This window comes from Anser brachyrhynchus (genome assembly GCF_964034855.1).
Source record: "Anser brachyrhynchus genome assembly, chromosome: 3".
NCBI lineage: Eukaryota > Metazoa > Chordata > Aves > Anseriformes > Anatidae > Anser > Anser brachyrhynchus.
In genome coordinates, this window is record NC_137696.1 from 118,666,746 (window position 1) to 118,679,998 (window position 13,253).

General features: G+C 43.8%; 1 protein-coding gene across 7 annotated transcripts in view; it reads left to right on the forward strand.

The window, feature by feature from the left end:
* KLHL29 (kelch like family member 29) overlaps positions 1-13,253 on the forward strand; it is a 399,077-nt gene that overhangs the window by 352,842 nt on the left and 32,982 nt on the right. For all 7 annotated transcript variants that reach the window (XM_080588569.1, XM_080588571.1, XM_080588568.1 and 4 more), the window contains 3 exons: positions 1,831-2,029; positions 4,717-4,899; positions 7,620-7,800. In XM_080588569.1, coding sequence (XP_080444695.1) covers positions 1,831-2,029; positions 4,717-4,899; positions 7,620-7,800 — 563 coding nt within the window. The remainder of the gene's footprint in view (positions 1-1,830; positions 2,030-4,716; positions 4,900-7,619; positions 7,801-13,253) is intronic.

Sequence of the window (13,253 nt, forward strand, 5' to 3'; positions counted from 1 at the left end):
CTGGGGAAGGAGAGCAGCCGTTTCACCTCCTATTGAGCGCCTTAGAAATGGATTTAAGCGTGGGAAAAGAGAGGAGTCTCTTCTTTCCTCGCTTGGAGGCTGATGGAGTGACCTCAAGCCTTACACAGCCCCGGCCACACGTGCCACACCGGAGGTAACAGCGAGGAGCTGGTGCTCTCCACTCACCTGGGATTTGTTTCAGAAGAAAAGCACTGATGTTTTTCCCTGCCTTTTGCATCACTTCCCTAGCACCGAGCAGCAGCAGGGTGGCTAGGCCTAAATCCTCTGTGCCCTACCCAAAATTGCCCCGTGACCCCGATGGTCTCCCTGCTGCCGTGTCCCTGCCAGCACGGTAGGGTTCGGCTCACCACAGGTGGTTACGTGCTGGCGTTAACTGAACTCGCACCAGGCTGACGTGGCTCTCGGGCAGAAAAGCAGTGAGAATTTCCCCTGGAAAGGAAAAATCCTCTGTTTTCTTCCCAAATTAAGCCTGCTTTTTCAATTTGGGTTGGGAAAAGGGAAGCCCTGGAAGCAGTCCCAGACATCACTGTGTCCTCACCTGCCTGGCCAGCACCAGGAAGGAGCCTGGCAGCAGCTCTCCCACCCCACAGTGACCCTTCCCGTCCCTGTCCCCGCTCCTGCTGTGACTTTGGCTCTCACATGTGACAGAGCCAGGCCCGTTGCTTAAAAAATTGCAAGAGCCAAGTAGCTTCTGGAAGACCAGAGGCATCTGCAGGCCAGCAGATGCTGCTGGTGCCCAGCGTTGCTCAGGACGGCTTTCACAGACCTCAGAAATATCGATTTGCATCCTGGCCTCGGACCCAGGCAGGGTCTTTGGATGCCGCTGTTATGTGACTGTCTATTAACACAGATTATCTTTTCTTGCTGTGCACACTTAGCTTGCATCCTCTGTGTGTGTATTTCTTCTCAAGAACCACGTTTTCCCGTTACGCTGCTTCTCACTGTACTCTGCCTTGTGTTGTGATATAAGCAATTACATATAAAAAGAATAATCTGGGGATGGGCTCTTGGTTTTTCGACTGCAGTTTTCTCTCTTGGGGTTTTGTTCTCCTTTAAGCCATGTTCAGTGACAGACAGCTTCATTTGCTCGGATGTCCTTTGCCCTCCAAGGTTTAACGTATTTATTTAGAAGAAGAAACTTACCGACAGTATTTGTATAGCACCCTCTGGAGTCTGACTTGTCCAAAAATCTAGAAGTACATGATTTGTTTCACCAACAAATAAACCCTATTAATTAAAAAAAAATTTAGCAAATTGGATGGCATTATTCAGTCTCTGCTGTAGTGATGGCTAAAATCCACTCTATTTACCAGCTTTTGTTTCACATCCAGAATGCCAAACATTTTTTTTCTTTTCTTTTTTTGCACTGCTTTCCACTCTCACATTTCAAGGTTAATTCAGAAAACTCGAACTCTTACCACATGTCTCCAGTGCATAAGGTGTTATATCCAGCCTGAGTTCGAGCTTTTATTTCAAAACCCCTCCATACTGTGCTATGTAACAGGAGTTGCCACCTTTTCAAGAATTATTTTCAATCCCTCTAGGACCAAAACCAGCCTTGGTGGGGGATCACCGAGGGCTGCCCCGCCTCCCTCCTACCCGATCGCCGAGCACAGCTTGGCAAACGTGTGCAGCATCCGTGACAGTCCATCAGGACCACATGCTGCCAAATTCGTGCGGCGAGGGCAGCTTCAAGGGGAGCGTGTTTCCAGGCTGGGTGACAGGGGACCGTTTGCAATGGAGGAGGCGGAGATGCGGAGCGGCTGAACGAAGGCCGCAGTGTGCTATGATTTTCTCCCCTCTTTGCAGTACGCCGCGGAGCTGCTGGCAGTGGTGCGCCTCCCCTTCATCCATCCCAGCTATCTGCTAAACGTAGTTGACAACGAGGAGTTGATAAAGTCTTCGGAGGCCTGCCGGGATCTGGTGAACGAAGCCAAGCGTTATCACATGCTGCCGCACGCCCGACAAGAGATGCAGACGCCGAGGACCCGGCCCAGGCTCTCTGCAGGTAAAGCAAAGCTTCCTTTGGCCACACCAGCTCACTGGGCCAGCAATTCCTGCGTCTGGGCACAGCCACGGCTTGCCCAGGGATGCACCACGGACCTTGGCTCCTTCCCTTCACTCCCTCTGCCGTTTGAGCCTGGCAAAACCTCAAGCTCCATTTTTCATTTCTGCTTTGCTCAAGCATTGAGAAGCCTCTCCCAGGGGTCAGACTTGGGGGTTTAGGTGTACACTCCTGAAACTAGATTTAAAAGAAGCCTAATCTGTATGAATTATTAGCTTTGGCAGAGACAGTGAGGCTCACTGACATTCCCCCCCCCGCCCTCCGTGCCGCACTTCTCTAGCTGCAGGAACAGGTGAACGATAACATTTGCTTCTTTGCCATCCGGCCTCTTGCAGGTAGCAGCTGATTAATATTCATAAAACAGCTTCACTTTCACAGCCCCGTGTAAATACATTATTTTCATACCCTCAGTCTTGCAGGTACCAGTTCAGGCTGTTTGCTGCTTCCAAAACAAATGGATCACACAGGACATATTCCCTTTAAAAAATCCCAGCAGCTAGGGAGAGCCGTAGTGCTTCAAAAAGTTTCTCATCTGAGGAATGCACATATTTTCCTTTTGGGAAAAATACATGTTAAAAAAAAAAAAAAAACAAAAAACAGTGCCCAATTTGCCAGAAGAGCCCGTATCACGTAGTGTTAGAAATATCCTAAATATTTGTTGAACAGTGATACAAATATCATATCAAAACTACTTCCAGGAGTCAGATGAAATAGGTGCATTGTTTTAATGCGCTACCGATACTTCTGCCTTCTGTAAGCACAATTACAAAGCCAGGCAAAAACTTTCTGTCACAAGCTGCCACTAATGCTAATGTGGCACCGAGAAGGCATATCAGACTACATCATTTGCTGCTTCTGGAGACTCTCATCAAGGCACCTTTCAGAAGGATGAAGTGTAGAGGACTTTCAATAACAATCTACCCTAAAAAGTCTTTCATTGAAGACGACTAATGGTGTGATGTTTGAAGGGATTTTTGAAAAGTGCTTATTTTATGTATATAAAATTGTAGGTGTAATGTGAACCATTTCCAGAAGCTTGTTGATGAGGGAAAAGTGATTCTCGCGGGGTAAGAGAGGGTGATTATAGTTTTTTAGGTCAGAGTCTAATTATATAGAATCATGTTATTTTGCATATCAACGGCATTCATGGAGGCACAAAGGATCTCTAAACACCCTTTGTGGACTCACTGCAGCATGTCGCACGCTCTCTCGAGGTCATTGATTATAATCAAGTTATGTCTCGCACAGGTGATTAGATTTTCTCGTATGTCGCAAAAATAATGATCTCTTGTTACTGAGAAACATTTATTTAAAACTGTACAGCACTTTCACTTAATAATTTGTAAGAGAGTAACCTTGTTTGAATGACACAAATATGTATTTTTTAAAAGCTAATGAAGAGTGATGATAATCCGTTCTTGTAAAGAAGCATTGCTCAGTGCTGCACCTCCTGATCTCTCTGGCTGGCAGGCTCATTTCTGGGCTTTTGACCCCCCTTCCGGCGTGCACTTGTCTCTAAACTGGGCACCATAATAGATCACAGCAATGGGTCTGGCCACGAGCACAGCTCCTGAAGTGGCAATTTCTTCCAGCTCGTGGCCTCGTGGTCCTGCTTCCGAGCCTACCCCTCCTGGCAGCAAATTGCACCAGAAAAGATATTAACACTTCTGCTAAGCACTGAATCCAAACTATCCCCAGCACTTGGCTCTTGGGGGTTAGAGCCAGAAAACATCTCAGAGTTAAATTACTGTGACTCATCGCTCGAGTCCACTGCAAGGACAAGTCTAGAGAGAGTTTCAGATCAGATTTGGCTGAGATTTGCGTTGCAAAACTTCTGTCCAAAAGGTTTGGGCTGCAAAATGTTATCCATTTGCACCAGCAGAGAACTTGGCTTGCTGTACAGCTTATGTGCTGTGGGTCTGGGGGAGCTGTGCAAGCACAGGTAAATCTCAGTTAATAATTGCAGTAGGGCAGGAGCTCTCTCCTTCATATTTCTTAGCACCTACACGACTAAGACCCCGATCAAGCACACATTATCTGCACGTGGAAAACCTGGTTTCTCCATGAAAAGCAAACAACAAAAAAAAGACCCTGGAAAACTGTCTAAGAGAATGTATGGAGAAAGAAAGTCATGATGAAGAAATATCACTATAAGCTAAATCTACAGGTGCTAGCTGTGTGAGAACACCTTCAGGTTAAAGCCCAAACATCCTTTACGTGGATAAAGGCCAGGCTCCAGTGATGTCACAAGCCACGACAAAATTCCCATTTTCTGTAGTGGAACAAAGATTTGATACATGCGTGTCTCACCCAAAGACTGGGGAAGTCAACAGACATCTTTACAGGGAATATTTTTTTGGTTTCTTTCCCCCTTGAATTTTGTCCAGATGACATGCTATGTCCCCAGTTATCCTCAGGATGCTTGCATGTTGCTCCTCACCCACCGTTCTCCTCACATGTACTTCCTTTTTCCTCACCCTTCCAGGTTTAACTGCACAGCCTAAGACAGTTTATACAATATCTATACAACAAGTTAAAACTACACTGATTGCCGAGTACTTTTTGATAGGCTCCTGCCTGTTTGAGAGATGTCGCTTTTTTAAAATACTGTTTTGCTTGTTGAATCCTAGGTGTAGCTGAGGTGATAGTCTTAGTTGGGGGTCGTCAGATGATTGGCATGAATCAACGTGCTTTAACAGCAGTCACGTGCTTAAATCCTCAAAACAACAAATGGTACCCCTTGGCCAGCCTCCCCTTCTACGATCGAGAGTTTTTCAGCGTGGTCAGCGCTGGAGACAACATTTATCTCTCAGGTGAGCAGCAAATACACGGGGCTGGGACAAAAGTTTCCTCCGTACAGTGTAGGCAGTGCAAACAAAGAAGGATGTGCTGCTTCTGGGGAAAATAAATAAATAAATAAATAAATAAATAACAGACAAGTGGGAGGGAGGTTGGGCAAGGGAAGAGGGATTTCCCTGCTTTTATTATTCTCCATTTCTCTGCCACGTTAGCATTCCCTCAAAGCAGTCAACAGCAATATTTTGCGTTTGCAACGTGAAGAAAAGAGGTCTGACAACCATCAAGCATGCAAAGAGGTTTCAGTGCCATAGTAACACAATTTAAAATATTGGCTGTAGTTGAGTCTAAATGGTGGGTTATGGAATTTGAGACAGACAGGCTGAACTACTGAATATGTGACCTACACTTACAGTATTTGCTTACAGGAGCATTCACTTTGTGTACTTGTTTTTGAAACCTCTCTTTTGACAGTAGTCACTAGCCCTATAATCTTCTTAGTTTCAATGAAACTGAGACCACGCTCCCTAAAAGGCTTTAACTCCCAAAGTAGCTGTCTGCTCTGCGCCTGTAGCATCACAGACTCCGGTTATTCGCAGTCTTGTGGTACCTCTGCTTGGCTGCAGGGCGAAAAGGAATTCCCACCAGACGGTGGCTTGAGCTGATGGCAGCAGAGTGGAGGTTTTTTGATGAAGAGAGGAGCCTGGGCAGGGAGGTGCGGATGTGTGTGAGCTGAGGATGGAGCTGGGAGCACAGATGCACCAGGCAGTACCAATAAGGGGTTACAGCTGTTGTCTTTTCCTGTATGGAGTCCCCTCGCTGCATTTTCCACAGAAAATTGGTGCCTGTGGTGTTAAATTCCATTAATACTGCATAGAGGCCCCAAGGATTGATTGGAAATACTTTTTTGACGTTTTTTTACCCATGCTCTTTTTGGAGCTGGAGCGAAAGCCTTCTATGGAGCTTTTAGTGAGAGGTTGACTTGTAGTTATTCTTAGCTGAGGCACTTTACAATATGTAGAGATATTTTAGACTGTGCCTTACCTGCTGGCAAAAGCCACTGAATCCTAAACTCAAAACTTCTTTCAGCTCTTTTCCTTGAATCTGGATGAATGAGCTGATGGTATTCGATGGATAAAATAGGAAAGCTGGAAGCCCTGCACGGCTGGAAACTTTGCAGAGTGTCAGTGGTATTTTGTTTGCTAAAACATACAAGAAACAGGAAAAAGGGAAGGGGAACCAACAAAAGTGGGAATGAACTCCCCACAAGCTCAAAGTACTGGACTCCACGCTGCATAGCATAGTTTTGGAGAGCGAAAAAGGAAGGTGAAAGCCTGGGTTTGTCATTAAACGACAGAACTGAGAGTCTCATTTCTTTTCCTGGCTCCATCGCAGACTCCTAGTGTGGTCTCAGATAAATCATTTAACCTCTTTGTGCTTCAAAGAGGGGATAACGAGGCACCCACTAAGTAGCTACACTGGAAGCTTCAGTCAGAAGTTTAAAACTGACCAAAATAAATATTTCAGAAAACCAATATAAATATTCAGAAAGCCAACCGTACCCTGGGCTGCATCCAAAGAAGTGTGGCCAACAGATCAAGGGAGGTGATTCTCCCCTTCTGCTCCGCTCTCATGAGACCCCACCGGGAGCTCAGCTCTGGAGTCCACAACATAAAAAGGACGTGGACATGTTGGAGCAAGTCCAGAGGATGGCCACAAGGACGATCGGAGGCTGGAGCACCTCTCCTGTGAAGCCAGGCTGAGGGAGTTGGGGTTGTTCAGCCTGGAGAAGAGAAGGCTCCAGGGAGACCTTACAGCGGCCTGCCAGTGCCTAAATGGGGCCTACAGGAAAGCTGGGGAGGGACTCTTTGTCAGGGGGTGTAGGGATAGGACAAGGAGTAATGGCTTTAAACTAAAAGAGGGTAGGTTTAGATTAGACATGAGGAAGAAATTCTTTACTCTGAGGACGGTGAGACACTGAAATAGGTTGCCCAGAGAAGCTGTGGCTGCCCCATCCCTGGAGGTATTCAAGGCCAGGTTTGGACAAGGCCCTGGGCAACCTGATGTGGTGGGGATGTCCCTGCCCATGGCAGGGAGTTGAAACAGACGATCTTTAAGGCCCCTTCCAACCCAAACCATTCTATGATTCTGTGATTTCACTTGAGCATCTGAAACTGTTTTACAGGAGCAGTACATCTGGTTCTTCCTTTCATCAGCAAATGAAAATAAATAAGGAATTTGTCCCTGAAAATTAGGCATCAAGCCTACAATGCAAGCACTGGCTTTGTTTTGCCCGTGTATGTGCTGCTTCCATCCATCACTGTATTAAGCATTTAGATTTCAGACTGGACTGTGTCTTGCAAGCCAAGATAGGCTCTGCCTCATGACACCTTCTTGCAAGTGTTGCAGTAATGTAATAGACTGGAAGTTATTTATGAACATTGGAAAGGGTCTATCCCCTTACGTACATGTCCCTCATAGTCTGACATCTTGATTTCTTCATGTCATCTAATAAAAAAAAAAAAAACAGCCTTTGGGACGCATGAATAAATGACACAGATATGCATCATCGGAACAGATGCTCAGAATTGAGGGTGATTTATTTTAATTAGTCAAATGTCATTTGAAGAGTTTTTACTTTGTAACTGGCTTTGATTGCTGTGTGCAGAGCTGCTGCCGTTCCAGGAGCTCACGTAATTCTCCCCTTTTCTTTCCCTCGCCCGCACGTTGGTGCCAGGCGGCATGGAGTCGGGTGTCACGCTCGCCGATGTCTGGTGTTACATGTCCTTGCTCGATAACTGGAACCTCGTGTCCCGAATGACAGTCCCCAGGTGTCGACATAACAGTCTGGTGTACGATGGGAAAATATATACCATTGGAGGGGTCGGTGTGGCAGGCAACGTTGACCATGTGGAAAGGTAAAAAAAAATATTTAAAAAAATGTGGTTTGCTGGTGCTTTGACTTCATGCTGTGTTAAAGGATGCTTTTCCTTTTAAAAGACACGTCAAATGTGCCGTATGTGTTAAAATAAGCTTTTGTAACAGTTAAGAAAGAAGGAAAATATGCAAGATTAGATTTCTTTTAAAGCTTCAGTGGAAACCATTGTTTCAAAACCAAAGACGAAAGCTGCCAGTTTGTTGGTTTGCTCAGGGGAGGAAAGGGAGGAATTAAGCTTCTTTGGACATTTAACACAAATTACACAATGAACTAATAAACATCCTTTGAATTTAGTACTGATGGAAGTCTTTACAGACTACAAAATATATATATATATATATATTTTTTTTAACTAAAAAGAGCAACAGCAAAGTAGATTTCTCACGTGCACCCTTCTGGTGAAGAACCCCAGCCCTGGCCTGGCTGGAAGGAAGGTCCTTCCTTTGGTGCTCTTGGCCTGGAGCTGGGACTTGCCAAGCTCAGAATAAAACTACCAGTAAATGGAAACAGTTTTGAATTCCTGGCTGAGAGGGACTAAATAGAAATGGAAGAGAATGGAAACTTTCCTTTTCAAGACGATCCACATAGAAAAAATTTCCTGTTCTCACATGAAACTTTAAAAAAATGAAGGAACAGAAACAAAAAATAAAGATTTAACAAAGTAAAATTCCAAAGCTGACTAATTTCATGTCAACAATAATATTCAATAAAAGATAGTATTTTCTGTGCGTATCAGTATTCTCATGAAAAAACAGAAATTAATGAATACTGAAATGCAGTATAAGAGTATTCCGTTCCAAAAAGATCAGTACATCCTTAGCCTTACCCAAACACTTAAAAATGCATTGTGACAATAGATTGATGAGACATTTCTGTGAAATACTTTCCGTTAGTGAATCTGGCAGCCAAAAATACAAGTTTTCTTTCTTTTTGTCAGTTTTAAGTGCTGAATTTGACTACTTCAGCAATATTTTGAAGCAGGCAGTTCCCAATAAAAGTTGCCTTAGCAGACAATCCTAAAAGGGATATGTCATTAAGCAAGATATGCAAAAAAAAAAATAATGCATTTTTCAAAACAGTAGGATTAGAGATGTTTTCTATCTATTATTTCTGGATTTGGGGCTTGCAACATTTATGTTCCATTAATGCAGGGGATATTTTTTTTTCATTTAAGTAGGTATCACAAATACTAAATACCACAACCTATGTTGAAAGAAGCTTTTTCATGTTTCAAAAAGTTTCCTTCTGTATCTCTATTTTTTGGTACAGTCATATGATTACCTTTTTTTTTTTTTTTTCCTGAAGGGTTTCTGCCTAGTTCAGTGCATGGGACAGATCAGTCTGGGGAATGAGTAAAGGCGGTAGCAGGGAGGAAGCATCAGTAAGACATCACATTAGGTCTTTAAAGTGTAGAGGATGATGCGGGTGGACACAGAGCAGATGGTACCTGTTTTATGCATGGCCAGGAAGATCTGTCTGGTGCTGAGCGATCACTATTCACATATGGCCCTAGTTTCGTGTTCCTCTGTCTTCACAAATTTGGCATTATTTTGCCTGGGAGAGAAGGATTTGACAAAGTAGCCACTGGAAAGGACATATGCTGTGGGACAGGGTCTGCAGGTAGCCTCCCCTCCCAGCCCGGGCATGGGCTGAAGAACTGACTTTGGTGATGCTCTCAGCAAGTCGGGGAAATGCAGGCAGCAAAGAATGAATAATAAATAATAGCGAATGCTACACATGAGCATTGCTTCGCTCCTTACTCTGAGCTTAAGGTGGGCACTGCCCCTGGGACTTGCTTTGAAGAAAATCTCACTGTTTTATGCAGATTTTTTTTTTTTTTTTTCTGATTTCTGAATGCATTTGTACTAAAATTTAAGTCAGGACATTTTTAGCTAGGAGAAGTGTTTTTGTGAATGTGGGAAGGTGCAAGCTCAGGAAAGAGACACAGCCTTCCGCTCCATCTCTCGATCCAGAGGAACATCTAACTAATGCTACCACAGAGAGGTGTCTCGATAAATGTCCTTGATTAAAGTATCTGCTTTAATTTTTCCCAGTCTCATTTCTTTCTCTGCTCTGATTATCATGGCCTCCCTTTAGCAATGCGTCCAAAATGTCGGCCAGCTGAATCAAACAACATTAACCCCTCTCGTTCCCTGTCATTGCCATCGCCCAAACCCTTGCTACAAATGACATTGCAGTCTGCAAATTCACACTTGGTGTGCCCAGCGTGGCTCAGTGAGAGCAGCTCTGCTAGCTTTCATTTGTAGCAAGCCCACCAAGAGACTTTTACATAGGGAAGTAGTAGATTTCCTCCCTATCATTTCAGTGCATGCTGCCTCTACCACAATAAGGATGCCTTGTCATGGGGATTTGTTAAACCCATGGTTATAATTAATCTGCTATTGTCTATAAAGTGACTTGCGAGACACAGCCAGGGAAAAAGTGCAACATGGCCTCTTTTGGGTTATGCCAAGAGCTTTTTGGATGTTTTCTTTTTTGTTCTTTGTATTAAAATGACAGCGGGGAATTACGGAAGCAAAACATGCCATTGCTAAGCCATGTGTTTTGGAAAGGATGTTTCAGGGGTCCGCTGTTAGAAACACAGGTGAGAAAAAGATGACCTTCGTAGCTGTACTGAGCAAGCTCACACCTTTTCAGACAAAAGCATTTCCCATTTGGACCAGGCAGCTAATTTCTTTGAGTGCTTAGTAATTTGAATAGTGGGAATCACTGTTCCTACTTTTGCAAGCAGTGAGGCCACCTGAATTTGGGTTGCAAACATTAGCATACATAATAACATCACTGTCATTGCTCAGTTGTCTGCTGTCATATGCACAGTTAATACACACCTTTTGCCTCTGTCTTCTCTTTCTTCTCCCCATAGAGAGCTACAAGGAGATGGCTTTTTCCCACCATATTTCTGTTGGGGCTGCACATTTCTCTGCGAATACTGTGCTAGGGTTTTGGATGGGACACTGAGATACCGTCTTGCTGAAGGGGGAACCTCTCTGTCATTCCAGCAGGTCTTACAAAAGCATTGTATTAAAATAATAATAAGGTGACATGACCACATGCTCCAAGTTAAGTGATACCCAAAATTACATTTACCCCCCAGGTGGACATTTTGACCCTCAGTGTTGAATTTCAGGACTACGCTGTCTTGAGTTTTTGGTTGTTTTTCATCCCAAAGGACTCATCTGAGGTTACAGTCATGTTATTCACCCAGATGGAGCTATGGGGACTTAACCAGGCCTAGTGCATGATACAGTCCAGGACTGTGCCACCAGTGTGAAGAGCAACACACTGAACACCCTCCCATCTCCAGGCCATCCACCACCTCCCCTCATCCACATACATCTTATCTTTACCAACATTTTGCTTTCTGCTTACTCCATTAACCCAAGTGTGACTGTGCCCAGCTTTGACCAGATTTCAATGTGTTTTCACTGGCATTTTAGACGGCACATCTCCTGTCCACAGTGACCTACCCTGACTTCACCAGTTAGCAGTCCCAGAGCATGGAGTCTGCCAGATGTCTTGCTACAGCTGGTCTCCAAAAGTGGCAAAAATAATATTTACCACCAGTTTTCTTCTTGTTCTCCACCTGTGTTTTTCTGGGCATTTTTGAAACATTTCATCCTAAATGGTTAAAATTTTACAAAGATGTTTTTGTTTTATTTTTTTGAAACAGTTGTCAGGCCATATTAGCTATACATGCTATTACCTGGTTGCACCTAATATATCTGCTGCACCATTAGAAAGCATTAAAGCAAGTAGGGACCATCAGGCTCGTAATGATTTATGGCATCAGCTCCTGAGCGCTTCTGTCCGTGCTTTCAGTTGTGTCATTGATGCTGAAGGGTGCAGCCTCAACAAGAAATTCTGGTGCCACTTAAATCAGTGGGTGTTTTCCCATCAACTTCAATAGGGTTGAGATTTTTTTTACCCTTTATTTGCCATTTGTCTGCAAAGAGACAGTAAAGTTCTATTTTGACGGATAATATTACAGGACTACCACAAACAGACAGGTGGGAGTCATTTATTACTCATCTTAAAACAATATGCATGTGCCAGACTGGCTGAGTTATAAGTCTGTTCTTGTGAATATACATGGGTATACATTCAGGGAGAGTTATGTTTTTGGAATGGCTGTTTAGGAAAATAACAGCATGACTGCAGTTCTCAATCAAAAGCCTCTGGCAAGTTTCTGTGTGACAGGGAGCGAGTCATTAGGTATTAGGCGAGAGAGTATTACACTTTCTGTCTTCTTCTGAGATATGAGTTGAGTTGGGAGGCGGAGAAATGAAGTGGATCCACGAACTAGGTTTTTAGATAATGGATGGGCCTTGTAATATATGCAATTTGAGAGCTGAGAAGACTGCATATGCTGACAAGACAATATATGTGACTAAAAGTGTGGAAATGTGGGTGCTTTGTGGTTATTATCTGTTTGAAGGACAGAAGAAGATGAATCCCCTTGACCTGACAGCACTTTTACAATAGGGTTGTCTAAAACTGGGAGATTACTTCAGCTGGCAGTGTGTACTTGGAAGAGAGTCTAAAAAATTCAATGTAAAAATAAGCCTTAGAAGCTTTATAAACTGCTTCAGAACCTACTGTTTTATTGATGTGTTAAGAAAATTAAATATATCGCCTTGTCCAAGAATAGTTTCTTAAGCTCCTCAGAACAGTCAGAAGAAAATAAAAAAGGCAAAAAATAGTAATCCATTAATATGATTTTAAACAACACGTGAATCATCTGAAGAGCAGATCAATATGACACTGTACAGCTTTATTTTAAATAGCAGCTTTCCTACAAACAGAATTAAATAATGTATAAGAAACTGGAGAGTGCATGTCTGTAAGCTACTGACCGTGTTGCAAGGATTTTATAATGCGAATAAATGAAGATATTTATACGGCTGTTCAATCTAGAAGGAGAGAAATTAAGGGGTGGGGGGGGGAAGCTATTTTCAGGTACTGGAGGGATCAAAAGTCAACAAGGCAGAGAAGCAAATGGCACAACTTGAAGTGACGGGGTTTTCTGCTGTTAATATCAGGGTTGTAGGGGAAAAGCGAGAAAGGAGGTGCTAAACTAAACAAGTGAAGCAAGAGGAGGATCAGGCCCACAGCTGAAATCCTGTCAGTGGAGAGTTTTGAAAAGTAGCGAGGTTATTTCTGAGTGTGTTTTCTTCACGCCTGGGCTGTAGTTTCTGCTGGGTTCAGATCATTTGCCTTATCAGGGGTATATAAATAAAACATAAACCAGAGCGTAGTGCCTGCACAAGGGTCAGGTGAGACGACACAGCTCGGTGCAGGAGATGTGACAGGTTGGGACACACACGTCCTGCACGCGTCGAAAGCCTGGTGTCCAGAGCATGGCAGGGCCACGGACCGCGGTATGCTGGACTGCACGCAGGGCAGAGGAAGGCT